Source organism: Anser brachyrhynchus, assembly GCF_964034855.1.
Source record: "Anser brachyrhynchus genome assembly, chromosome: 14".
Lineage (NCBI taxonomy): Eukaryota > Metazoa > Chordata > Aves > Anseriformes > Anatidae > Anser > Anser brachyrhynchus.
Window position 1 is genome coordinate 16,071,845 of NC_137709.1, and position 27,668 is coordinate 16,099,512.

At 36.2% G+C, this 27,668-nt stretch overlaps 1 protein-coding gene across 50 annotated transcripts in view; it reads right to left on the reverse strand.

Moving 5' to 3' along the window:
- Positions 1–27,668, reverse strand: part of TENM2 (teneurin transmembrane protein 2) — a 1,469,731-nt gene that overhangs the window by 61,070 nt on the left and 1,380,993 nt on the right. For 45 of the 50 annotated variants that reach the window (XM_080555516.1, XM_080555559.1, XM_080555513.1 and 42 more), the window contains 3 exons: positions 23,230–23,424; positions 17,545–17,745; positions 15,761–15,973 (listed from right to left, as the gene is read on the reverse strand). In XM_080555516.1, coding sequence (XP_080411642.1) covers positions 15,761–15,973; positions 17,545–17,745; positions 23,230–23,424 — 609 coding nt within the window. The remainder of the gene's footprint in view (positions 1–15,760; positions 15,974–17,544; positions 17,746–23,229; positions 23,425–27,668) is intronic. The other 5 variants (XM_080555536.1, XM_080555544.1, XM_080555542.1 and 2 more) reach the window with 1 other exon arrangement.

Consider the following 27,668-nt stretch of genomic DNA (forward strand, 5'->3'; position numbering starts at 1 on the left):
AGAAACCAGGGTTGAGAGCCCTGCTAAGCTGACAAAAGCTAATCTTATCTTTGTAGGAGCTGGAGATCTTAAGCTGCCAACTCAAAACTATGAAATAAATTCTATCACTCTATAAATAAGAATTTACGTATAAAAAAAAAATCACAGATCCACTTTCTGCCCCAAATACACATTCAATTTCTGTATATTAAAGGAGTTCTAGTAAACTCCTAAAATAGCTTTGCTATTACTCTGCGGAGGATTAGAAGTGAACCAAAGTGCACTAGCGAGCCAAGACAGCATTTCCAGTGACCAAACAGAACCGTTTCCCTCATCCCAGTACTATTTAACAGGAGGTTACATGGGTATTTCTAATAGTACTTGAATTCAGTGTGAGGGAATGGGATGTGTGCACACGCACGTGCAGACACAAGAAAGGCACTCTACTGAGGAAAAGCAGATATTGGATACTACTTGTGTTGCTCAGTATGCTACAGATGCTTAGCTATGGTGCTGAATGGTGAGTAACAGCCTACCTAATGCACAGTAAAGGGGGCTGTAGGATATCTGCCTTAAAAACTATGGACCAAGTGATGTCTGACATCATAACTAGTCCTCACAACCCCATCTGAGGAAGAGGTTGGACTAGACAACCACCTCAAACCCCTACCAACCTGAATTATCGATGAACTTTTCAATTTTAGAGCTTTGTAATTCATGATTCTTAGGGCAGCGTATACCAGTTTTCTCAGGCATTATTACGATATAATTACTTGCTGTTCATCAGATATTGATGTCTGTATAGAATTTATAATTTAGCAATTAACTTTCAGGTATGCAAATGCAGTTCCTGTATAAGTGTGCAGATTGTCTCTCTCAGAAGAATAAATATGAGCCTTAATGTAAATACGTATTATCTTCCTCCATTAGTGCATAACAGATTAGTTAGCTCTACAAGCATCTATCCCTTACCTTGATACAGAACTTTGGAATCCCTTCAGGTCAAAAAGAACTTTATAGACAGATGCATTATATTTTGCAGCTGATTTTCCTAAAGTCTTCTTTGCATGGATTCCAATAAATGGTCTTATACTGCATGGTTTCAGACTGCAGAGTCCAAACACCTCAGTTATCCCAAAGAAAAATCAAATGAAAGTGCTGAATTAAAATGAAGTTTACAAGAAGTATTCTGGGATAGTATGGAATGGAAAAAGTTTTGATAACATGCACTCTATGCTTCTCATACCCCTTCTGGCTTGCAGGAATCCTAAATCTTCATGACAGTAAAGTATAATTTAGAAGTAACAACAACAACAAAAGGATATTTGAATATTAAAACAAATGCATCTCACATTTTGTTATTTATGGAGTTCAAGTGTGTACTTGAAATGTAAAGGATGAAAAAAGTGTCTAGAACACAGAAGCAATATTCTACCATATAGAGAACACATGTAAAATAAATTAAAATAAATAAACAATACATTATGAGTATTTGCACATGCTGAGTCGTTTTGGCAGATGCAGAATAGAAGTTGTATATTTCACTACATAAAACATATTTTGTAAACATATCTAATCCTAAAGAACTAGATATCCATTCTGCATCCTTTACACAAGCCTCATTATTAATATCATTTGATTTCCCAATTTTTAATTGTTCCAACTGTACAAAGAACTAATAAGAGCTACAGAGGTAAAAATGTTGATTCACAACATTTTCTCTGTTACTTCTTTATCTGCCTAAGTAGTGAAGAAAAAAAATTCCTAACCCTAAGCACACAGCCAGCTGCCTTGACATTTAAATACATCTTAAAAACTGATTTTGATCTACTAGGGAAGTCTTCACCATTTCACCTCCCAGAAAGCCTGAAGTATTTAACCTGTACTTGGAAGAAATGTTAAAGTGGAAGGACTCTTAATGCAATGCTCGCTTTATACAAACAATATTTGCTGTCAGGTAACTAATAGCTCTGTTCCTCCCCTAGCCTCGCTAGAAATAACCTCAACTCTCTAAACAAATACTTAAGCCTCTGCTTACAGAAAGAGTATTTCTTTTCCATTTCTCTGTCAAAGACATCAGTAGCACCAGCAAAGCTTTTAACTTCGTTGTCTGCATCTGTATTTGACAGAGTTCTTAAAGCACGCTGCGATAGGCAGGATGCTGTTAGTTGTAACGGGACTGTTTGCTAGGACTATTTCTCTGGGGAAGAGAAATGCAGTAACTAAGTGAGCTGGAGACACAGCCAAGAAATCCAGAAATCACCCCACATCAGCTGCACTAGAAGTATATGATCGATACATTGGATGAATCCCCTTTAGTCACTGGTTCGTGTTGGGTGAAAAGGTGCAAAACTATGTATTGTCATGCTATTTGCTTCAGTTAACAACAAAACAAAGAAAAACAGGGAAAAGCAGACATAACAGTATTAAAAACAAAGATCAGGCAGAAAGAATTTCCAATAACAAGACAAACAAACAAACAAACAAAATCTTGGATCTCTACCTGTGAAATCTAAAGGACAATTTGCTACAGTTTTGTGCAATTTGCTCTTTCTTTGCAACACGGAAAATACCGTGTGTCCTAACAGCTCATGTGAATAGCACCTCAGAATATATCAAATAGATGTCAAGGAAATTCTACTTTTCTGTTTTCTATTGAGGTTATTAATTATCTTAGAAAAGTTGAAGGGAAAATTACCAGAATGTAAGTTTGTTCTGAAGACTAGCACTATTTACCCTCAAAGTACAAATAAAATTAGAACTTTTGTTACTGTTGTCTGCCTGTTTCCAGTAATTCCAATTGGGTATAGTACACCTTTTCTCACTACTTACAAATAGTTGAAACGTTACCCGTTCTGAGGGTTGCAGAACATCAGAAACACCTAACAGTCAGGCTGTACACAACGATGTGTTCGGAGCTGTGAAACCAAGCAGTACACGACAGCTTTTTCACACTGCACAGAAAGATTTCAACAGTTTAGAGCAGAAAGTGAGAAGCACTGTCCTCACTCAAACGGCAGAGGATTTTTATAACATAATACTCAACTATCTAATTCATGGCTTTCTAACAAATGAACACCTTGCAGCATCAAAACATCAGCGGAAGGATCCTCTCACACCTGAGGATGGATGCAGTTTGACTCTGGTGACTTCAGGAGACCTCCACATGTCCTAATCAAGCAAAGTGAACTTTGGAACAGCTTTAGGCTTCAAAGCAAATACATGCATGGCAATGTGTTTAATCAGGCATAGTGCCTATCCAATTTACTGTAATAACTTTTGTAAGTGGTCAGGAACCTTTCCCCAAAATCCTTCTTAATCTGGGTTTCACTGACTAGAGAGAAACACAGTCCTATAGCTTAATGACATCGGACTGCCTTTCTCACCACTGTCCAAATCAGTAAGCTGAAGACGTTGAAGTACATTTTGCAGTGTGCATACCTGCTTTTCATTCTGAACCCATAAATTTTTTAATTTCTCTTTTTTTCCTAACCTGGAGTGAAGTTACTTAATTCAGGTAAGGAACCAGTAGCAGTAGCCCTATGAAACATTGTCTGTAATAACCTTGTAATTTTTAGTCACAGGACTACAAAAATAGGAGCAAGTCCAAAAAGAGCAAACATCACCTTTTTGATTCACTGTTATTTGTTCACATTGGAATGACATCTTTTCTCACATTTTAAAACATCTTTATCCGAAGCACTAAAATATAGAAAATAAATAATTAAAACCTAGGTGTGTGTTCCACACACATTTTTTAGGAAGGCTCCCATTGAATCTCAACAGAAACATTTGGCTTAAGAAATCAGATACACTATAAACACCTTGCTAGAATACTTCAAACATACAGTGTTTTATCTCAGAAGTGTTGACAAAAAATTATTATAGTAGGGGAAACTGTGACTATAAAAGTTTAATAAATAGATGCAGTCTCAAGCAGAAGGCAAATATTTTAAATTACCCTAATTTTCCTGTATAAGTATTTCCCTTAACAAAGGATCTCATGCCTAAAACTTTCCATGTACTAACGTAATAAGGATTTTAGGAATGTCATGGTAACTAGAAATATAAATACTGATGATGAAAGACAAACTCTACTTATCAAACACTCTATGTACAGAAGATGAAAAGATTAAAAGAAATAGGGAAATAATCAGATTTTAATAAAGACTGCCTTCACTTCATTTTAACAAAGTTTCTTGCAGTATAAAAGTATTTACAGTTTCAGGAGTCACTTAAGTGCATCCACAAAATTTGGTATTTCGTATGTAGTTAAATCTTTGTATAAAGGATATGAACCACTGTTTGAAATTAAGCATGGGCCTGACGAATTTTGATTTACTTTTTTCTCAGCCTGTAAACAAAAAAAAACAGTTATAAAATTCTTTATCAAAGGATTCCAATGAAAAATCATAGAACAGATAATCTCTACAGGCCCCTCTAGATTTGAATTAAGGAGAGCTGCAACTCCAGTCTAATGGTTAGTCATCAGCATAGATTTTGCTGGGGTTCTCATTTCCCGTTCGCCCTTCTAGCTACTTATGCAATAGTACAACAGCACATATATACATCCTTCAGGCTTCTGGCTCTTAACCATCTCTGTAGAAGTACAATGCAGAAACAATGAATGCACACCTGGTTAAATCAACTTCATATTTGCTATGGTACAGCGCTCACATAGCATTTCCTTTACGCAAACGTTGCCATCTCAACCTCCAAAAAGTGACCTTGACTCTGATCATCTATTCACTAAATAGGGAAGGCTTTCTCATTCCAAATCCATATTTCTGACTTATTTTGGAAAAAAAAAAATCACACATGCACAGGACTCAATTAAGATGCATATGGATTGGCTATATGATAAAGAATCAATTAAAATGATCAAAGACAAGCAGCAACAAAATGCAATTTTATCCGTAGCTTTCAAATAAGCCAACAAAAAGATGCGTTGGAACTAAAAACATGTGCCCCATATTCCCTCCCCCCTCCCCCCCAATTCAACTATCCATTAACAATGTTGCATAGTGAGCAATGCCTACCTCCATTTCATGTTTCTAACCCCTATGCAGTGATATTCTGTCTTAAGTCTCAAGCATCTTTTCTATTTTTTTTTGAAACAAGAAAAGGCACATTACCATTATTTTTCCTGTACTGTTATCAGATTAGATTATATCAGATTACAGATTATAGACACCCAATTGCTTTTTCTATAACTGCTTAATTCTAGGGAATCTTCCATTGTAAAACTATAGGATATAATGCTAATTCTGTTAATTTCAGTGAGAAGAGATCTGTAACTCAGCATATACATATTTTGCTTTACTTTATTAAATGGAAAGTAGCAGAAGTTACATCAGTTTATATTTAAAACATGCTGAAAATTTGATGTCAACATGCTGCATTAGGAATAGAGTTCTCCTTTCTGTTATTCCCAGCGGTTAAAAAAAAAGTCAGTTCTCTCATCTATACTAGTGTCTTTTTGGCTTTAGGAGAATCAGCATCTTCCTGTGACATTTAGGTTTTTGTGTTTGTGCATGCTGAATTTACAAAAATAACTTCAGTGCTTTTCTTGAGGGACTCATTCCACAAACAGCTCAGCAATCACTTTTAATTCTTAACAATTGGAAAATCACAGTATTTGAAGTGGGACTTACTTTTTTGACCAATAAGTCATCAAGTTGTAGTGAAACATGTTATCCCTAAATTTATCTCTCTCATTAATTTGGCCTTTTGGATAATTGTCCTCAGCATTGTTTCTGATCTAAAATAGAAACCCGGTAATATTTTTTTACTATAAAATGGTTTAGTTTTTAATTAGAAAGAATGTTATTTAATCATGATTACAACACTGTATTTATTTTTTAATTAATAAATCTCTTATGATATACCAGCTGTCTACAGAACAGGGACTGCATCTTGAAGCACTGTGCATCTTTAGCTCAGTTGTTCTATCCTCTGAAAGACTGACTGTTTAAAGGCAAATTAAAACAGGTTAGCTAGATGCATTGTGAATCTTACTTGTCACACTTGTGAATAATTTCATTCTTTCAAATCTCCCTAAAAAAAATCTGATTTGTAATTTTATAATTAGCTGGAATGAATACAGAAGATATCCACCTTTACTTCACATGGGTTATGGTAAAAAAAAAAAAAAGATAAAAATGTACATGATTTTGAATTATATGAAAGATAAACCGTCAGCTCATGTAGCTCAGTCTACACTAGTCACCCAAAAACATTTCGGAAGAAATATTTAAACCTTTCCTTGCAGCTATTTTGCATGGTATCTTTACAACATTTTGAAAGCTTGTCACAGCCTATTGATGCTGAGTCGATTCACCTATTCTGCACTGGACTGCTAAAAACTGAATAGAAACTAAAAATACAATGGGATTAGGAAAAAGCAGTAGAGCATGACATTGATTGGCAGCTTTTCCAAATTATGGCTCCTTATTTACAGAACTCAGGAAACCACAGCCTTTTAAAGTGTGTGTAACAGATACACAGCCTGTAACAGATACACAACCTGTACAAAACCTGCAACAGGTAAAATGCAAATAGTGTGGTAGGACTTAGGTTCCATCATGCAAATGGAGTTTGGGAAAATGCAGAAACTGTTTTACACTTTAACACCCAGGACTCGCTGAGTGCCTTCTAATATCCACTGAGACAGCGCAGGAAAAGTCACTAAATCCCAGATGTTAAACATGGTCATGGGCCACAGAATTGGCAGACTACCATAAGGTAGAAATTAAAGCACTTTTTTTTTTTTTATGGTGTGGTATGTCTCACTGAATAAACTTTTTTAAGGGACAATGTTACACTCCACGTTATGTTGAAGAGTTTGTGAAAGCAAAAGTTAACTACTTTTCCATCAGAAATGCTTAATTGTTTAAGAAAAGTATTTGTTTGGACTGAATTATTGAAATCAAGAGTGTAGCACCCATTGCTAAGGCTCAGCTCTTGGATTTGAAAATCTTCAAGGAGACAGCTGGACAATGAATCCTTTCTTCTCTAATCCTGTTATTGACTGAAGAGAGAATAAGGATGAATACAGTAACTTTAATTTCTTGTGTTTCACTTTTCCTTGGGTTTCAGTAACATGAAAGTGAACTGCAGCTAGCGTAAGGGCTAATTAGACACCATCATTGTTTTGTCTCTGTCTATCCAAGCATGGATGTGTTTTGAATACTACTGACAGAGTGAGATGGACAGTTGTATGTCAATCAATACTGTATCACTGAAAACACCACAGAAATATGGGCTAGAAATTGTAGAAATCTAAACTCTTACAATTTCACAGCAGCTAGAAATCAAGTAATAATTACCCTAGCACTACCCCAGCTATCTGCACTTTCAACATACAGAGATGAACACCAACCATTACCTCAGACCTGAACACCTGCAAAAATGCTTAGGTTTGGATTTCTGTCTTAGATTTCAGTCACATAAAGAATTGTATTTTCTTTGGGCAGATGAGATATACTACATTATACGATGGCTTCAATTTGACACAAAACTTTGCTTCTGTTTATGTGTATGGAAAAAATATAACTAAAATTAAATAGACTGAGGCTACCTGCAGGAAATATTTCCAGAAGGTGAGGTTATACTAAGAAGCATTTCTTAAACAGGTCAGAATAGCAACTGAGAGAAAGAACAAGAGAAAAGAGCCGAGTTACTTAAACTTAGTTGAGCATCAATTGGTCAGGATACAGTCTACCTCATAACTAGCACCCTGAATACGTCCCCATATTCAGTCCTTCAGATCTTAAAAAAAATAAATAAATTGAGTGCTTTGCAAGAAAGATGTATTCAACATTACTGTGTATTTCATCCTCAGTGAGTAGTTACTGCACAACAGTTAACTCTGAGTTTAAAGAAAAAGCTTCCAATAGTTTCATTTTTCCCCAAAGCCCTAAACAGATCACACAGCAAAATCCTGAACTGACACTTCAGAGATATTACAGAGATTGCTTTTTCCTTTTCCTTTCTGACACTAGTATTTTTAATATAATATTAAACAAAAAATATTATGGAGAACTTTGAAAGCATCAGATGTCTTAGGAAGGCAAAAAACTAACTTCTATGGCATCCTACTGTTAATTTGATGCTATGTAGGAATCAGAGACAAAATCACAAGAAGCTGAAAAGGTAAAACTTCAGGTCTGAATTGTTATTCCATAGAGGTTGCAGCAGGCAGGTAAAACACATTTGGCCTCATCTGCATCTTCAAGTATGAAAGGTTATGTGAGATTGATGTTAAAGGTACAAGAATTATATCTTGAGGATGTACAAGTAAAAATGCATTCCATTAAAGAAAACACATCTTTAACAGGGACATTAACAGCAGTCCTCAAAAGGATGGGAAGATATTGTTCTCTTTTGTATTCATTTCTTAGTAAATATCAATACTATACACACGTATATACATACATATTTCTCAAGATCTTGTACTACTTTTCTGTCTCTATCTCACTGACCTCTCACAAGCATTCCCGTGTCTTTGTTGTTTTGTATCCAGCAATACCACCTTATTCACTCATTTGCTGAAGCTGTGCTTGACACTGCAGGATACAAAATAACACAGAAAACATTATCTCTGGAACAAGAAAAGATTGCCTGGTGCTGTGAATACTTCTATGAAGAGCAAAATCAGCTTTGCCCTTTCAAAAGTTAGATAAGCAACTTGATTGATTGTCCTCCCCTGCTTTTTGTAGTCTTTCAAGAGATCAAGAATTGGCCAGAAAATCAGTGTAACTCATGTAGAAGCCCCTCCATAAGGAGAAATGAAATGTGATTTTAGTTTGGGAAACTATTCACCAGTATCTGCTGAGTGCATCTTTGAAGTACCAGACAAAATGCAGGAAGCCTTACTGAAAACACACTCATTAAATTTTGGGGGCTACTAGTAAGGTCGTATTCTGCATATATCTTATATAAAGGGAAAGAGAAAAGCCACTCAAATGTTCTGTCACTGCACTGTGACATATTTCAATCATTTATAGGAAGCCCTCAGCAAAGAATGCAAACAATAAAATTCTTCCTGGTGAATAAGATTAACTTTTACTCTAAAAGGATCCCCAGCTGCCCTGTGTAAATTCTGCAAATGAAAAGGAATTTGGTTTCTCAACTCTCTGAAAGTCAAACCACTCTTGCTCTATGCAAATCTCTACATACAATATATATCTCTATATGCAATATATATCTGGAAGGAAATACTGTATTGCGCTCAGCCATGAAAAGGTAAGAGGATATAGATGGTAGTTCTCGGTACCTTAGTAATACAAAAATTGCTTAGAAAGCTTATTCGGACCTGATACACAAAAGTAGCAAAGAACAATTTAGTTACTGGAGTAGGAATTTAGAAAGTTACAAATCAGGGGGAAAAGAATAAATATTATGACCTCTGAAAAAAAGAGCTGTTATTTACACAGCCTGAAACAAGGGGACAAGATTTTATTCACAAGTTTTGGAGGTGGGATAAAAGAGGATATTTATAAAATCAGCAAAGCACCTCAACAGCAAACGTAGTTGGAAATTACAAGTAGCACCATCTTTCCAGGAAGAAGTTTCTATTTGGTTATTTATAGGGCACTTGCATCTTTACTGAAATACAGCGATGTTGGACTGCATTATCACCCACCTAACTGACTAACTCATTCATTTTGGCCATATAATGCAAATTGATATGACATATATGAACATGATTCTCTAGGTATCACAAGTCTGACTGATAAATCTATGTAGGACTACATTACATTTATGATCATAAATGGTTCTCCACAGATCAGGAGCATCAGCTAGACCTACAGCTGTGAAACTAGTTTGAAATAGTAAAAGATATCTTTATTAGTACAAGAAAATGAAATCACCGTCTGTCACCTTACAGTCAAACCACCAAAATCCACTCTCTAATATTTACTCCAGGCTAAAATTTGATCTATCACAACTTTGGCTCTTCCTGTTTTTAACCTCTTATGAGCCTCTCTGCTGTAAACTTCTTCTGAAGAGGATCATTCCTCTGGAGGAATAACTGTGAGGTGTGAAAGTACATATACAAATTTTATCAGACTACCAACATCAAATACCACCACGCCACCTATGGCAAAATTACCGTTTTCAGGTCAAAGTACGAAAAAGTCACTTGCTAAGTGGGTCTTCTACCTCTCACATAGAGTTTCTCTACGCTTGCATGACAAATTAAAATGCAAATTACGTGCAGAGAATGACAGAAATCATTGAAAATCCCTCAGCTTAATTCATGCAGTATCTGCTACTGTTGTTCTGCTGGAAGATGCATGGGAAGGAAGCCATCCTATGATACTCCAAATGAAAGCTTGACACCACGTACCTGAAAGACTTCCGGTTATTAAGAAACCCACTTCCAGGTGTAAAGACAGTAGGATGTCTGTATTATACAGGTGATAAACCCAAATTCGCAGATATAGAAACAGCCACTGCCTCCAACATTTCCGGCCACGCCACCATCCATATTACCAACAAATTTCTGTATCATCAGTAATGAAAAGCGGTCATGACCCAAATATGCTATGCATTTTTCAAATGAAGTTAAAAAAAAATTGTGTGTCCCTCACTCTACAGAGCGCAAACTAAATCTCTTTTGTCTTTGTTTAGTATTTTTCTTATACTTTGGTAAGTTATAAAATAGTATAGATAAATTTTAAGTAAGAAATGCATTGAAGTCTAATATATCTAACTCTTAAATTGCTCTTTGTCAGATACGATGGCTTTCCACTGTCTCCTCCCACACACTTTCCATCTCTCCTGAAAACTGCTTCATCTTTGAATCATTACCATTGTAATTACAACAAGAAAAATCAGTAGAAGAAGAAAAAAATCTTTGACATAAAGAGCATTATCATGGGACAAAAATATCCTGCTGGAGCCAAAGATAACACAATGCTCCGTTATTAATATTTCTATTGATTATTGACTTCATGATGAAGTAAAAATCTAAATCTAAATCCTTTCACACTTTATATGTGGCACTCCCTTGTGCCTGCAAAAAAATGTAAACACGTTTAAAATCTGTAAAGGGCATGGTCATCCCAAAACACCTGAGGAAAAAAAGTTTTTCGTAATTTTTTTTTTTCCCCTCAGTAAAAACATCAGAGAGTAGGACGTTATCTGTCTAGTATTCAGCTGGGCAAGCCCTGATACCTCAAAGGGAAGGTGTTTTAAGTATTCACCTACTGGGTGTAATATTTGCTTATTGTTTGGATGTTTCACAGTGGCTCTATGTATGGAATCATAGAACAGGTCGGATTGGAAGGGACCTCAAAAGATCATCAGGTCCACAACCTATAATTCTGCAAATACATAACTCACAGATTAGTCTCCTTGGCTGGATAAATGATCAAATTCTACTTTTAAGAGTGGCATCCAACTATTAATAGGGATGAAAGTACAAATTTTAACTTGGAACATTATCAAATAAGTTATTTAGAATGAATACTTCCTTTTAAGCTCCAAGGGACCACTTTATACTATCATTTAAAATCAGACTGGAGGAGAGCTTGCATAGTTCAATGATTTTCTGGTCAGCTTTCTGACCCATGGCAGGATGAATTATTCTATGCTATTCCTGACAGACGTGTCTAAACCACTTTTAAATCTCCAGTGATGAGGATATCACCACTCATTTAGACAACCTCTTTCAGTTTTTCATTTACTGCTGCAAATTTTTTCCTACCATCTAACCCAAATCTCCCATCCTGTAACTTAAACACAAACCTCTTATCTTAAGCATCCCAGACAGAAAGTCCTCCTTCTCCTTTTCTGCACATTTTCATAAATCTAAGGATTTTAGGTTACTTCCCACTATGTAGGGTACAGGATTCCAGCTCCCTCAAATCCTTCTTCTTTATTCAAATAACTCCTTAAATATCACACTGTTCCTATTGTACAATTCTGGCAGTTTATATGGAGAACACCCCCAACAATAGATTAAAAACAGTAGTTTTACACATCCAAATATTATTTTCAGTGAAAGTAACAGACTTGTTTCATAACAGCATGCTTTAACAACACTCAGATGCTTCAAGGAAAAGATAAATCCTCCGTCTTAAAATTCTGGCATGAAATTGGTTCAAGATTTAGCAACTGCTGTATCTTATTCTTTTGCTTTGTTATTAGTTTTCCAATAATCTTTTCCTCATCTAGATTACCCTCTATTATTTAGTTAGAACTTCCTCCATAATTGCAATCACTGAATAGTAATCACTTAATAAATATATCCTGACAGGTCTATTTTTGCACTGGGAAAAGATTCATTTTCTTTATCATCACTCCAGTAAGCAATTTTTCTTCCTACCTGAAGTAGCAAAATGAAATGTAGTGTCTGGAGCACAGTTCTGCTCTGATACATACAGCATTTCAGTAAGACCAGACACCAATCATTTCATTTTTTTATTCTTTGGATATGGATTCTTCAAAACCTGTGTAGCGAGGAATTTGTGTTCACCGACTTTTATATATAATTCTATTGATGCACATAGGTAAAAGCTGCTTTTCACAGCTTGTTAATAGTGAGCTAATAGTGGCATTCCTGGTGACTTTTAAGAGTTATTTTCCTATAATACAGGTAGCACAGAGAGAAACCACATTTTTGTTAAATTTCATGAGAGGGGATTGAGCTTAGGTACACAACATGGAAAAGCCAAAAAGAGTGTGCGTTTATTCTGCTGTCTATAAAGAACTAATTTTGTATTAAATAGAATAAAATAACCTGAACAAACTTGGATACCTGCAGGTTGCTATAATGATTTCTTTTCCACTGTGATGTGAATATAGCACAAGAAACTGCTGAGGAAACACAATGAAAATAAAATAAATGGTGGTCTATGTGTAGAAACCTGTCTTTCCTCACAAAATGGATCAATTTGTCCTAAGTGGGCTTGGCCTAAGTCACTCAAATCAAAGCAAGTCTTTCTACTGACTTGAAAGGATTTCAGGCTAGTTCTAGCAATAAACGGATACTCAGAGTAAATAAATTCTCCTATGAGAATCCCATTTTTCAGCTTGAAGTAGAGAAATTCTCAAATGTATTGTGAGGCTAATGAGGACCTCACACAGGTATTCAAGAATTCAAACTGTGTCCAGGGAAGGGAGAAATCCAGCCTCTGCTCATACGCTTTTTTACTCTGGTCTGGCCTTGCTGTGTCTTTGGACAAACAGACTGTGGGGTTTGCCAGGTGCCTTCCGAACAGGACTATGTCAAGGTTCAAATACATCAAATTTGCATTCTTGAATATTATTAAGGTAAACATTCCTTAGTGAGTAATTCTGACATGAAACAGTCTGCCAACCTTTTAGTTGAAAGCTAAACCCATAAAGGAAATACACTAAGTTAAAATGATTTTCCGTAAAATTTAAGTACATTTTAGTTCTCCACACTGCTGTTGAAAATACCTTCAGCGCCTCATCTTTGTTCCAAGTACCAATCCACTGTTTAAGGACCTATTTTCCAATGTTAACATCTAGCATTTTTTGTACAAGTAGTGGCAAAAATTAGTTTTATGATCCTTATCGCTCAAACTCTTTCTCCCTTTCAGCCCCATACAACATGAGCCTTTGTGTTAAAACCAAGCCAGAAAAAACAAACCCATGGAATCAAGCTGTGATTTTCCTCTGAATTGAATTCCATTTCTGGCCTCATGTTTTGTGCTTTTGTAAATGGCCTCACAATCAGGCCTGATGATATGAACATACCAAATTTCTTACTAATACAGCCCAGTCATAAAAATATCCGTGTATATACAATACAAAAACTATGGTTGAACAAATTTAAATGTATGATAATTAGAAGGGCAAACCTTTTCCCCATAGCCTAATCTTTGCTGCAGGCAGAACCATATTAAATTTAAAAGAAATCTTTCTAATACACGCCAAACAAACAAAAAAGCTTACCCTTATTTACTTAGTCATTTCAACAGCACTGCCCTTTCTCTCAAAAGAATTGTTTATATACTTCTATAATAGGGAAAATATTTATTTCATAGCTTTGAAAATTAAACTAAAACTCTCACTTCAGGGTTCACTAGCCGAGCTTGTAATTTTCAGAATTCTTTTATGGTATTGGTGTAAGGCATCTTTTTGTGTGCACAGTAATGAAGACTTAAAATATACTAATCACCTCTAAACAGGCATATTTCTAGAAGATTATAAAGCAAAAAAAAAAAAGGACAAATGAGCAACTTTTAAAATAAGCAATTATTAGACAACTTAATGCAAAAATATTTATAAACTAGGCATTTTGTAAGGATCTGGTAATTGCTTATTATTAAAACAAAATGCCTAGATTAATCTAGTAGAGAGAGGTTGATATGATGGAAGTCAGAAAGCAGTTGTGAAAAAACACTCTGCATCTTTGCTGGTGACAAAGTGTTCAGTCATAAAAGCTTTGATTTAAATCATATTAGCATAGTGTGGTAGAAGCATGCAGCACCACAACATCAAAGGATATGCCCTAAAAATAGGAATCTTTTTTTATTTTTTTCTTCCCAATAAGCATAGTCTTTTAGTTTCCAACTCGTGTGCATCTGAAATGGATTGTATATTCAGGAAGAAGTCAGAGGGGAATGAAAAAAGAAAAACAGCTTGAGGGATGCAATAATCTCACCATACTTTTAATTAAAGAAATAACAATTCACTTGTAATAGGACTGTCCCATTAGGGTCCCTGATTGCCATAAAAATCTCAATTGACCTACTTATTTTCTTTGGTAAATTCACCACTTCAAGATGATCTTGGATTTGAACTCCATAGGTTTCTTTTAAGGTAAGTCCTCCAAATTTTTTTCAGGGAAAAATACATTTGCCTGAAACTTACGTAGTCTCAGCTTGCAGTTGGATACTCTTACTCCAGATTATTTTGCTCATGCTTCTCAGAAGAGATGTGACCATTTAGATTTTCCCATTTTCAACTACAGTACAGGGAAAATAACATTTTTTTTTTCCTAGTAACTTTGCAAGGTAGTCCAAACACACAACCTAACTGCTTGTAGCGACAAAATAAAGGACTTCATTTAGAAACAATTAATTCTTCTTCAAAATAAGATTTCAAGTGCTGTAATTGAGAGGATAGAACATCATTACTTTGTGTAAGTATAACCTTTTTGAACTTCCCAGGCTGACACATCACAGCTGAGATGCAATCGTGTTAGTCACGGCACGCTGCATGATGCCAATGCTGTACTGAGCAGCACGCTATTAGGAAAGGGTACAGCAGCATGCTGCACTACTGACAAGGCCCTCCCATGCTGTGATTGTCTATATGCAAACACCATGCCCACTGTCACAGCACAACACAGGAAAATGCTAGGGAGCTATTTCTGTAACACCAGGAGCACTTATTCCTCCACAACTTGACCCCTGCTCTGTGTGGAGATGGTGGTGGTGTGTTTCAGATGTGATGTATAATAGCAGGAAAGCACTGATGCATCAGACCAGGAAATTAAAAAGGATGCCATTCACACAAAGGAATGTTTAGTTAAGTTTGAAAAGCTTGGCTGAAATGGTACCGTGGTGGACCATTTGTTACATCTTTACTTACTAACGTTCATTTGCTGTGGATTTTTTCCCCCAAAATCAGTTTGTTATTGATTTTAAATCATTCCAAGAGCTCATATGCATTTCACCCCAAACATCTGGAGTCTGAGCTAATATTTGAAAGCATTAGGGTCCTTAAAGGAACAGCCTATTACAATACACAACAATAACTATGTTTCTACGATTTATGAAAAGAAAGCAATATGTGCCTGTTTCGGTGCCTGTCGTTTGCCTACCAATGGTGCAGTGCTCCCCATTCCAGCCCTCTCTGCATTCACATTTCCCATCTTTACAAGTTCCGTGCTCTGTACAACGGGGATGACACACACGCTGGTCACACGCCACTCCTGTCCACCCTTCTTCGCAGCGACATGCTCCGCCAATGCACACCCCATGAGTGCCACAGTCTACAGAGCACACTTCTAGGAGGAAAAAAGAAGAAAGATTACAGCTAGCTTATGCCAGTGGCAATAGGACAGAAGTAGCAACCTAAGTCATTATGTAAAAGTGAGTAGAAGAAATACGCTTTTGCTGAAAACTACATGCTCTCAAAAACTGGCCTGTTCATATCTGGATCAAACCCAGCAGTCAGCTTTTGCTGAAGAACAAGCTAAATTACGTTAAAGAGTCATTACAAAATTCTGCTCCTATATGCTGGACAGATCGCTGTAGAGCTGTGTTCCCTATTCCGATACAAGGAATTTTCACAGGTAGTTTCCTCGACACCTGTCAGCACTGCAGAAGGGGGACACGTAGTTCTGTTTTACTCAAACCTGAACCTGTGTTGATTTTAACAGAGACATTTATTTGTTAAGAACGAGAACAAAACTCACCTAAGACACACTCAGCAGAGAATGGTGACAATTCAGGGTCACTTAGACTCTAGGAGTGACTGGAAAAGATACTTGCAAGTGAAAGATTTTGGAATCCTACTGCTAATAATGGTGAGATATCCAGCATCTTGCTCCCAAGTTCTCTTACAGCTCTCTGCCAGCAGAAGTTGTAGAAAAGCAGAGGGGTCTTTTGCCTCATGCATCAAAGAAAATGACAGTTTAAATTCTCATTCATGTATTTTTCTGGCTGCTGCTGATGCATGAAGCAGAAAAAAACATATCTTGATACTCATTTCACTGGTGGGGTATTCTGAGTCATTAATCTTAAGAAATAACTGAATAAATGTGAAAGCTGTAAAAATTACTTTGAGAGTCTTGCTTATGGCCTACAATTCCATCTCAAGATTCAGCTTACAATATAAATGCAAAATTTCAAGTATTTTTTCCCCGCAAATAGAACATTTGCTGTCTTGTCAAAACTGCTTTTTTTCTCCTTAGCTCCTTCTGTTAGAATAAACAAGTTTTATAATATTCAAGTCAACTGCAGCTTTGGAGAGGATGAAATTTTTTAGTTTATACTTTGGTGCTTGCTTTTCAGTGTGTCTTCTGCCCTAAAATTAATTCTTTAAATATTCCATATACAACCAAGAATCAAAAAATACCCTATATGCGAGAAGAGATTTTTCTGTTTTGTAATGTTTTTTTTTCATAAAATGGGTAGCATTTTCATGCACAATAAAGCAAACACCAAAAATATACTCAGTTGGAGTGTTTTGCATTCCCCAAATGTTATGAACATATTTATAAATCACTGCTGTGGAATTTTTCAGTTGAAGTTGGCTAACAGCTATAAAGCAGTTAATGAACTTTCTCAGTCCACAAGAGAGTCAGTTGCAGAATGAAATACAGACTCCTGACCTACACCCCCACCCCCAGCTGTCAGTCCCAAATTAGGAATGGTATTAAGAAATAGTATTTAAATAGTATTTAAAATATATACACACATACATACATGCTTCTTTCCAGCATAAGTCAAAACAGGATCAAATTTGTTCCAAATAAAATTTTCTAATTTATTTGCATTTCGAATTTGCCTCTGACATTCACGTTTTAATGAAATAGGTGCATTACTGCAAAATCAGAAGAAATATTTTTCTTACCAACAGAGCAGTCGGGACCCATCCAGTTGGGATCACAGCTACAAAGACCCGTGTCAGACAGGTATGTACCGTGCCCACTACACTGATCTGGACACTGGGCTCTGGGAAGCTCGCAGTTTATTCCACCCCAGCCCGGGCTGCAGAGACATTCGCCATTCACACAGACTCCATGATTGGAGCATGTTGGATCTAAGCAATCAACTAAATAAGAAAACAAAAACAACGTAGAGAAAGGTCAGTTCCCACAATATAATATCTGGAAAACATTTAGTTGTGGTACCTTGAAAAGTTCATATCATTGGGACAAAATAAAATAAATTCATGTCGTTAAGTCATATAAATATCTGGTCTGAGAATTGGAAAGCATGAAGTAATTACATTAGCAGCATATAAAAGAGGGTGTGACTGAAAAACAAAAGTTTACTGCAGGAATTCTGGAGTGAAGAAGTACAAAGACTTAAAAATAAAAGTTAAATATACATAGTAAGAGCTCCACACATAAGCCTTAGTCTGGGGGCGTTCTGAAACACTCGAGTTCTGCTGAGTTAAACACTATATGGAATAATGTAGTGGCCCCCTCTCCTCCCTTAAAAAAAAAAAAAAAAAAAAATCAAACAAATTGCACTTTTCAAATAATACTTTTTTTACTTGGGAGTATCTTTATCAATACTACTATTATTACTATTCACTTGCTAGACCATTGTGAGAATAAGATTGTGATATCTACTTTAAATACCTAGAAGTCAAATTATCCGTGGCTTTCAGCTTCTTTTAGACTTTTAAATTATTCAGGCACTTTTGAACATTTCATTCCTAGTCCATTAGTAGCTAAGCAGTGAAACTGAGAGTCCCTATTATTTCAACCCCTGTTCTACCCAGCAGATAATTCTTTAAGAAATAAAGAAAAACAGATGTACATACAGATTTCATCTTTTCTCTATCTGAAAACAACAGAATAAGAAAGTGAAAACAGCTATGATGGAAAATCATCCATAAAATTTCTTTTGCTATTTCAGTCCTGACAAATAAAGGGATGTTATGTGGTGTCTTTCAAATAAGCTCTAACAGTAACATTATCATTTTCCAAATTTTTATCTTGTATCATTAATTTGTGTAAGTGCACTATGCTCTACTGTGAATACGAACATCGAGGCTTCACCAACTGCCTTTTGCTGTGGAATTGAGGGCCAAGGTCAAACTTATGTCCTAAATAAAATGAATTCATCTCATGACTGGTATATATCAGCTCACAAGAGAAGAACCAAAAATGATTGGCATTCTCTCTTGCAGCTCTGGGAAGATCTGAGTTTATAATGAAAGTGATTTATCTCTCATCTTTTCCAAATTGATCCTTCTAAATTAAGGCAGAGACATTTTCACTCTGCCTTATATGAACAATGCTTGATCTTTCAAATCTCAACTTTTCTATAAACAGTCTTGTCAAATTATTTTATGAAGTTACAGAGCATTTAAAGTAAGTATATAGATTAGATACAACTCAGAGGATTGAAGCAGGCCCATTTAGAGGTACAATAACATGAGTTATCAGAATAACTCATAGTTGATTTTAATTCAGATTACAGTAGCACAGAAATTATGGTAACATTTCCTATAAGATTTTCACTGTAATAATGACCCTGGCGATTTCTTCTTCTTATTTTTTTTAAGATTCAGTGCTCAGTTAATTGGATATGAAAATACTATAGTGCAATTTAGTATATACACATAAACCATGATTGTTTGTGGTTCAGTTCAGAAAAAAATCATAAATTCCTAAATTGTTCTAAAAATATCTAGAATCTTCTTCCTGTTAGTCCTCCTCCATGCTCAACAAAATCAGAAACTCCAAAATTTAGAATATGTCTTTCATGCTATTTCTGTTACACCTGACACAGACAGAGCTGTGACAAAATAACCTGGTTTAATAAAGAAATAAAGAACAAAAAGAAAGATTTATGTCAATTTACCTTAAGGATGAATGATACTCTTTTCCCTAAATTTAGTCTTTTCTTTTAAGGTTATATTTTAATGGGAAATTCAAGTGGGTAACATGTATAACTTTCTGTTGTACATTGCAGGACAGTTAACTTCAGAAAATACTGATTAGTCCTAATGTATTTCACATTTCAGAAACATACCACCTTCCTTCTCAAATGGAAGTGCTCATGAAAGCAATGTAGAACAAAACCACCTCCTTCTACCTATATGAACCGTTTCCTCTTTGCTGACTTACTGATGCGTGCAGCTGAGATTTACTAACACAGAATAAGCCTACTAACTCCCCTAAGCCCCTAAGACCCTTCTTTTATAGAATAACAACTCACATGAACCCTCTTTGTCCATTGTTCTAGACAAATATGCTTTATAGCTGTTTTTTTCTATTGTATGATTAAGTAATAGCTTTCAAAGTTTAAACTGAAGAGACCTTGTACTCTGAACTCGAACCTTGTTCTATTTTAACACATACTCTTTGGGTTATCGTCTTTGGCCATATCCTCAGCTGCTAAAATTAGCATAACTTGATTACCTGTAATAAAAATACAATGCTTTATGCTGCAAAGGTTCTGCCCCCAACTCTTTAGAAGGGTTTACCATGGTTCTTAATAAGGAATTATAAATGGAGCTTCTTTGGTGTTTAAACAAAGGACAACGCACTTTAGCAAGTGCGTCTGTTAAACTTACTCGAAGCCCCTTGGCAGCTCAGATCATTAGAGCTCATTTAGTATTGGGCCCTCTGTAGATTTGACAAAAAGGGTACTGAAAGCAATTTATATCCCTAAGGACAAAAAAGGAGGTCAAGGAGTTTTCTGAACAATATGTACTGTAAACCCCCAAAGAGCCATGAATTACACTTATGAAGTTAAATGTCATTGAAAAATGACTCGACCATGAAACTGACAAGAAAAACAGTTAACTTAACCTAATTTGTCAATTTCACTTGTCTCCCCTCAAACCAGATTGAATGAAATCTGGCAAATATGCCACTTCATTGTGTGTGCAAATTTGTTAATAGAACAACAATGTTTATGCTGCAAAAATTGTGCATCACAGATATTGATTCTAGTGCCACTTTCATTTCAGGTAAATTGTTTGAACAATATGACTGTGATGAATATAAGAAATACAAAGCTAACGGGAAGAAGAAAAATGCTGACCCACTTGTTCTAATTCAATATCCTAGTTGGAAAATGGCAAATGAACCAAATTTCAGTATTCTTTTTGGAAGCTCAAATCAACAGAGGAAATTCCATATTTTAATATAAACATATATGTATATTTATTTGCATCATTCTACCATTAATTCATGCATAAAGTTTAAATATGATCAGATGATTACCTGCAACTGGAAAGACAAGGCTTCATATCATACCCTTTTCCCCAGAGCTCTTGAATTAATGTGACAAATATGTACAGAAGAAATGGAATTTTACAGTAGAAATATGCTGGTTGTTCCTTATTTATTTGTAAATTAATTTATTGAGTTATTTATTGCCCAATGAGGTATGCAAAAGGTTATATTAACCTTTTCTATCATGTTATCGGCCCCTTCCAAGCTTGCAGTTAATACCTCCTGCCTTTGTAATTCATTTACCTCTTAAAATCCTTATCCTTTCAAGCACTGGTGACTAAATAATCTATATCCTTTCCCCTCACATATTAATTTAACTCCCCCAAACTTTGTTGACTGAATGCTTTGCGGTGTTTCCAGGTTTGAAAGGTGTTAACATTAATGCCTTTGCAACAGCACATGCACTAGCTTGTTCTATAAACTTATATGGAGTGGATGAGGTATTTGCTTCACCTATTTCAAACATTCGTATCAGGATAAGCTAAATTAAGCACTACAAGAGCCTATTTCTCTTGTAGGAGTGTTAGGGGATTCAAAGATGTCTACCTCATATATAGCACAAGCATTGCAGACAACTGAAAGTAACAAGAGAACTCCATGCAAGTCCCTGGAAATCATCATCACAGTGGGTGAGGAATTGCTTACAAGGTAGAATTTACAGAATTAAATAAAAGATCGATCAATTTTAGGCCATTTACCATAGTCTAATAATTTTAAAAATTATAAAGAAACACAGAACATGATGAAATTCATAGAACTTACTTAGATTGAGCAAACAATTGCAGTTTGTAACAGAAAGAGAGCTTCTGCATTCCTAGGGAATTAGACTGGATGTTGTAGGGCATGCTACAGACAGTCTTTTCCACCTTCAGTTTCCATAAGAATGTAAGCTATAGCAGGGCATTTCAGATAATTTTTTAATTTTTCCCATAATCATACACTCAGGGTGACCTGAGAACTATCATTTGTAGCAACCAAAAGGGACATTACAGAATTTTCTGAATAGAACTTAAACTGTAACTCATTAAAAGCAATGGAAAAACTAATGACTTTGGCTGAGTTCTGGATTAGAGCTCTAGTGACTACAGTGTTGTGAAGCATTCCTAGAAAGAGATGACAGGAATGACCTGAACAAATTGTTGCAGTGTTGGCAGTCCCACTAGTGAGAATCCTAGCTTATATTTGCTTTTAGCAAAATAAGCTCATTCAGACTAATGCAAATCTTGTCCTAAAGGCAACAATTGCAGTCCACATGCAAAGATTAAATCCTCCTGTGATATAGGTCCCCATGATTTTCTTCCCTCCTGCCCCCCTCTCTTTTTTTAAATTTATTTATTTATTATTTTTTTTTGTAGGAGAAATAGTTGTTTACTATAGGGTAAGATAAAAATTGATATATATGTGATGTACAGCTCTGCATCCCACTCAGAATACTCCACAGAGACCCTTTAGTCCTAAAACCATGCAGCTCCTCTCCTGTCACCTTAATCTTCAAATTGCTCCTCCTTTTGGAGGATTAATAAACTCTGGGAAGTCATCATAAAGTACCTTGAAATATCACTGCTCTAAGGATGTGCCAAGGTATGCAGAACTGTCTATCTAGCATTCCTCTGGAGAGTTAAATTCTCTCCTAAAACCATACTTTCATTTTAAAAAGAAAAGGAGTCCAATTTAAGCTGTGCATTCTAACAAAAACCACTGTGAATAAAATCAGTATCAAGCTCCATCTATGACCACATTTTCAATGGGCCATACTGTTAAATTTGCTCATTCTGCATACACAAAGAATTGGACACTTACAACATGAAGAACTTTTCCACATTTAAGACAGTTGTTGTTAGTGTATGCCATCTGCCTTTTTTAAATCCCATGTCTAACAGGAGTAATTTGCACTAGGTGAAGTCTGTAACACGGACACCCAAGTCTTTCAAATCTGTCTCACCAATTTCTGTCTTAAAAGTGACTTATCTGTTTGCTTTGTGTGGAGCTGCAGTTCTACTATTTTCTCTACTACTACCACTTTTTCCTCTGCATTTCACTTCTAAATTGTTCAATAAATATAATCCATAAGAAAAGATTTATCTTCACTCTTCAGCAAAGGAATTATTCAGGTTTACTTGTGGCATTCTTAGTACCACAAAACAATGTATATAAAAATCAGAAGTTTAGTTTAAACTTTCATAGATCAGTAAAATTGTGATGGACTACATCTTTACTTCTCTTTTACAATGATCTGTTAGAATAGTTCTGTATTTAAAATTTTATTCTTTTTTTTTTTTTCCTAAGCATTTCAAAAGAAGCTCACAACATAGAAAGAAAATGTGCTACAGTATTACCTTCTTCACAATTTTCTCCTTTATAGCCAACAGAACAGACACAGTTCCCTTCGATGCAGGAACCGTGACCTCCACACGAAGGATCAATACACTGGCTGATGGGTACATCACATTCTGGACCTTTCCAGCCACTGTAGCATAAGCAGGTTCCTTTAGAGTACTGACCATTGCCACTGCACAGTACCGGGCAGGCAGCTGGAAAATTGAACGAAAGAAAAACAGCATACAGGGTCAGAAAAAACTCTAAAATTCCTGTAAAGTGCACTAAAAATCCACTTCCAAATACTTAGACATATATACAAGTATCTTAATTTACTGGAAAAAATTCAAAGCCAATTTGTAGCAGTTCAGTTCTTCATTTCCCAAAGAAAGCATTTGATTACTATTTAATAAAGCATGCATGTGTCGGGCATTCTGAGAATACAACTACTATTCTTTATAACCTGTTGGTGATGTCTGGGATAACTAATGAGGCAACGTGAACAGATTTGATTCTGACATTACTCTGCTTTGTTCCATTAGGTAACATCCACTCTTCTCAGATAGCAGAACAGTCCCCACAGCATGTTAGTATATAGCATCTTTCTTCCAGAACGTTTTTTAACGTAGTGTCCCAAAAATTTATTAGACCCTTTGACTTGTTTTTCCCATATATGGATCTTGAACACAGAAATAACGCAAGCTTTCATCAGTGCAAATGCATCAATACAAATGCACCTTGCCACCAATGTCCCTGCCAAATCTTCTTTACCCATATCCCAGAGTGACTGTTTCTACCCTAGGTGTATTGACAAGAAAGCACCATTAACCCGTATTCATCTCTATTGTATTATTATAAAGACAATTTTTGAGCAAATATTCAGAATTCATTTATTCAAATGAAGTGAAGCCTATGAATAATAAAGGTAGCCAGCAGGCCTTGGATGCTGGGAATCAGATGTTGTTCATATGCAGAACAATGGAAAGAAACAAGCGGCTTACTAAAGCCAGTCGCACATAAATATTACACCAAGGCATATTCACACTCCTGTATGCCCACATCTCCCATGCAAACATGGCAATCTGTGAATTTATATGCCTGCAAAAGGCTGAACGTATGGTCACCCACCAGAGAAACGGGAAAAATAACCAAGGAATCACAGAAAATGGGACTAATGAAGTGAATCTTTGATTAGAGGTGCACTTTTACACTCTTCTTTGATGCAGTTTGATAAAGACTAAAAAGTATTTCCCTGTCTTTTCACCCTTCAAAGTAATTAGAAACTAATAGCTGCTTCTACAGTACCAAAAATATACTCCAAAGCTACTATTAGTCATTAAAAGGTCTTACTGTCCCTCTTGCTTCTATTATCCTTTTAACCTGAATGATCAAGGAGAACCCAAGTAATTGATCTACTACAAAGAAATGTGTAATTGTCCTGTTGCACAACTCCTCCACTGTTCAGTCCTGCAACTCTTATTAATCTTAGCTGTCCCATTGATCTGCTGCGAAAACACATTTCATAATGGATTTTTTCAAGAATTTTCTTTTGTGAAGTGGAAACAAATTGATCAGATAAACATATATACAGATTTATAACCTTAGGTGTTAGCTAAAATTTGGAGTACTGAGAATTATTTCCTTTAGGACCACAAGTTGATTGGCCATATGTCACTTGCATAAGCCTTTTTAGCTGATTTTTTCTACAACAGAGTTACATGTTGACGTCTGCATGTTTTTTTGTTTGTTTTTTTTGATACCCCTCCACTATCTGAGGGCCATATTATAAGTCCTTTGGAAATAGCATTTTCATTACTGGTATTCTCTCTTACTATGAGTCTTTGTAATCTTGCTTAATTTTTTTCTTCACGCCAAAAATGAACACAAATATGAATAAAATATAACTTTCAGCAGCAGCTTTCTGATTTTGGACATAATATATGCTCACAAGTCAGTTTACTTCATTATATGCAAAAGTTTATGCTAAACTTCTAACTTACGCTTTTTGCAGTTGGTTTCAGAATTAAGCTTACTGAGCCAGCTGGACTGAATTTCAATGCAGACAAATATCCATTACATCCACACTGCATTGTAGGTCAGCCCGCTTTAAATGTTTTTGCACGTCGTCATGTAACACCCCTCCATGACATACAACACACAGAACCAGTAGCACCTTGGATGCCATTTCACTAACTGCTCATTCTGTCTGTGTGTATTACATCATGGAGTCTATCTCAGCTCCTCAGCATGCACTGCTTTTCACCGCCTAGAAATGCTAACTGCTGCTACTGCAACGTCATACAGGTGAGCCATAAAGGAAGGGATCACACTAAGACTGCTTCCACTCCTCAGGTATGAAGACCTGGGGACCCAAACAACTCCTTTGGTCACAACCCTCCATTTCACCACAATTAAGAGAGTTCTTTGGGCAGATGTTGACACCTTTTCCCAAATCAGTGTACGTAAAATAACCACTTCAGTTCTGTTCTCTTTACTTGCCACGACATAGAAGATCTGGAAGTGAGTGGTCAGAAGGCAGTTTGTCCTGAAGACCTACACTAATCACAATGAGTGCCAAGTTTTGTTGAAACCTTCCACACCCTTACACACTGTAGAGACACTGTTCCTTTTTTTGGGCCTTATCTTATGGCAAAAACATTTCTCCCTAGATCTAGGAAGCTCTCAGTTCCGGTATGTAGTGGTGAAGTTTGCAGCCCCATTGTTCGAGTCCAACACAGAATGAAGTACTACTGTTAGATGTGTATTCTCTACATGCTTCCAAGCCACTGAAGAGACTTAATGGTATTGTTATTAACAGTTGCTCAGTGGGGCTCCTCCAATTGTACTGGGACATGCCAGCATATGGCTTGCGTTTGCCTGTCAGCCTCCTTCACCATGCTGTGATAAAACTGCATGGAAAGAAAAGGTCCTGGGAATGCTAAGCTAATCAGAAGACAGTGGACAGTTAAATCACATTTATTCAAGTAGGTATAAAGACAAAAAGTCAGAGCTGACTTACAAGCTGGATACAAATGAGGAGCAGCTTTTTTTGGTTTGTTGTTTTAGAGGTCAACATGGCACTCATCACCAAGAAAGGATTTCTGTTCTGCAAACCTCTCCTCTGGAGTAAAAACTCAAATAAAGGCAATAAATCTATTTGAGCAACACAGTTCCCTGCAAGAGGGACTGAGGAGAAATAAATATATTATTAAAGACAAACAAACAAAACCATCAAGCAGCCTAGATGGGACCACTCTAGACCTAGCTATACAAGGATGTGCCAGCCAACTGCCCTAAGACTGTTTTCTGTCCTTGCCTTGCACCTAAGTCTAAATAACCAATTGGTAACTGTGGTCCAGTCAGAGAAATGTATATTTGTTATTTGGAAGATGTTTATTGGAGAGCCATTTTCAGCTCCCACTTTTGATCTAAATTTGCAGGGTTCAACTTCTGGGACACCAGAGATTGGATGGCTGGCAGAGCAGAACAAACATTAACAGATGGTGCAAGGTTGTGGGCTAAAGAGCTCTCACAGAATTATTTATTTTTTTTAAGCGTTCCCTGACTTGTTCTGGTCCTTTAGGAATTGAAGTGAAGCTGAAAGCCATGTCACTGCTTTTCATTTCTCTCTTTGTGCTTCTATCAGGTCAGAGGTCTTGCTGTGGTCCATAAGACCATTTAGTCCCTGTGAGACTTCTCTATTACTTCAAAAATAATCTGTCTTCAGTGATCTGCAGTTGAGGGATGCATTTCCAAGATGTTAGTGACACAAGAACTGACTCTGGACAAATGAAAGAATCTGTCATTTAACCTTAGGGATGAAAATTATTACAGTTAAGATTAAGAAAAGTGACAAGATGTTCTTGGTCAGATTTTGGCACTTTCAAGACTGCCACATCACCAAGATTGCAGGAGAAACATGTAAGCAAGAATGTCAGCATGAGTAGGTTATAAGAAGCTGTTTCGTCATTGCTGTAATAAATAGGTTGTCATTAATGTTTCTGCTCTGGGTTTATAGGTTGACCTAAGTGAGGAAGAGAGAGAGAATCGAGCTACTTTCTGTAGAAAACACAGTCAGGCAGGCTATAATGAGGCTTGCTAGGCCTTTGCTAGGCCATGTTGCTGTAGGTTGAGATATCAGAACAGTCAAGACTAATTTTACATCCAGGTTGCCTCAATCCATGTCCAAACACCTCAGGAGTCATCTGGAGTTCATGTTTTCTAGCAGTGCTTATTTCCCCTACATACAGGAGATGGGCCCTATTCCAGCACAAGCCTGTCTGTTCACAGCCTGCTGAAGGAACGTAGGTTTGCGTAATGGAACAATCTCATTTCTGTGGGCAAATTGGTTGCATAAAGAAAACCACGTATTACACACCAGCACTTTCTAAAAGTGGGTAGAGGTCTTAGGGAATAGTTACAGCAGCATTCAAGTAAGTTACGCACTAAGGTATATCTA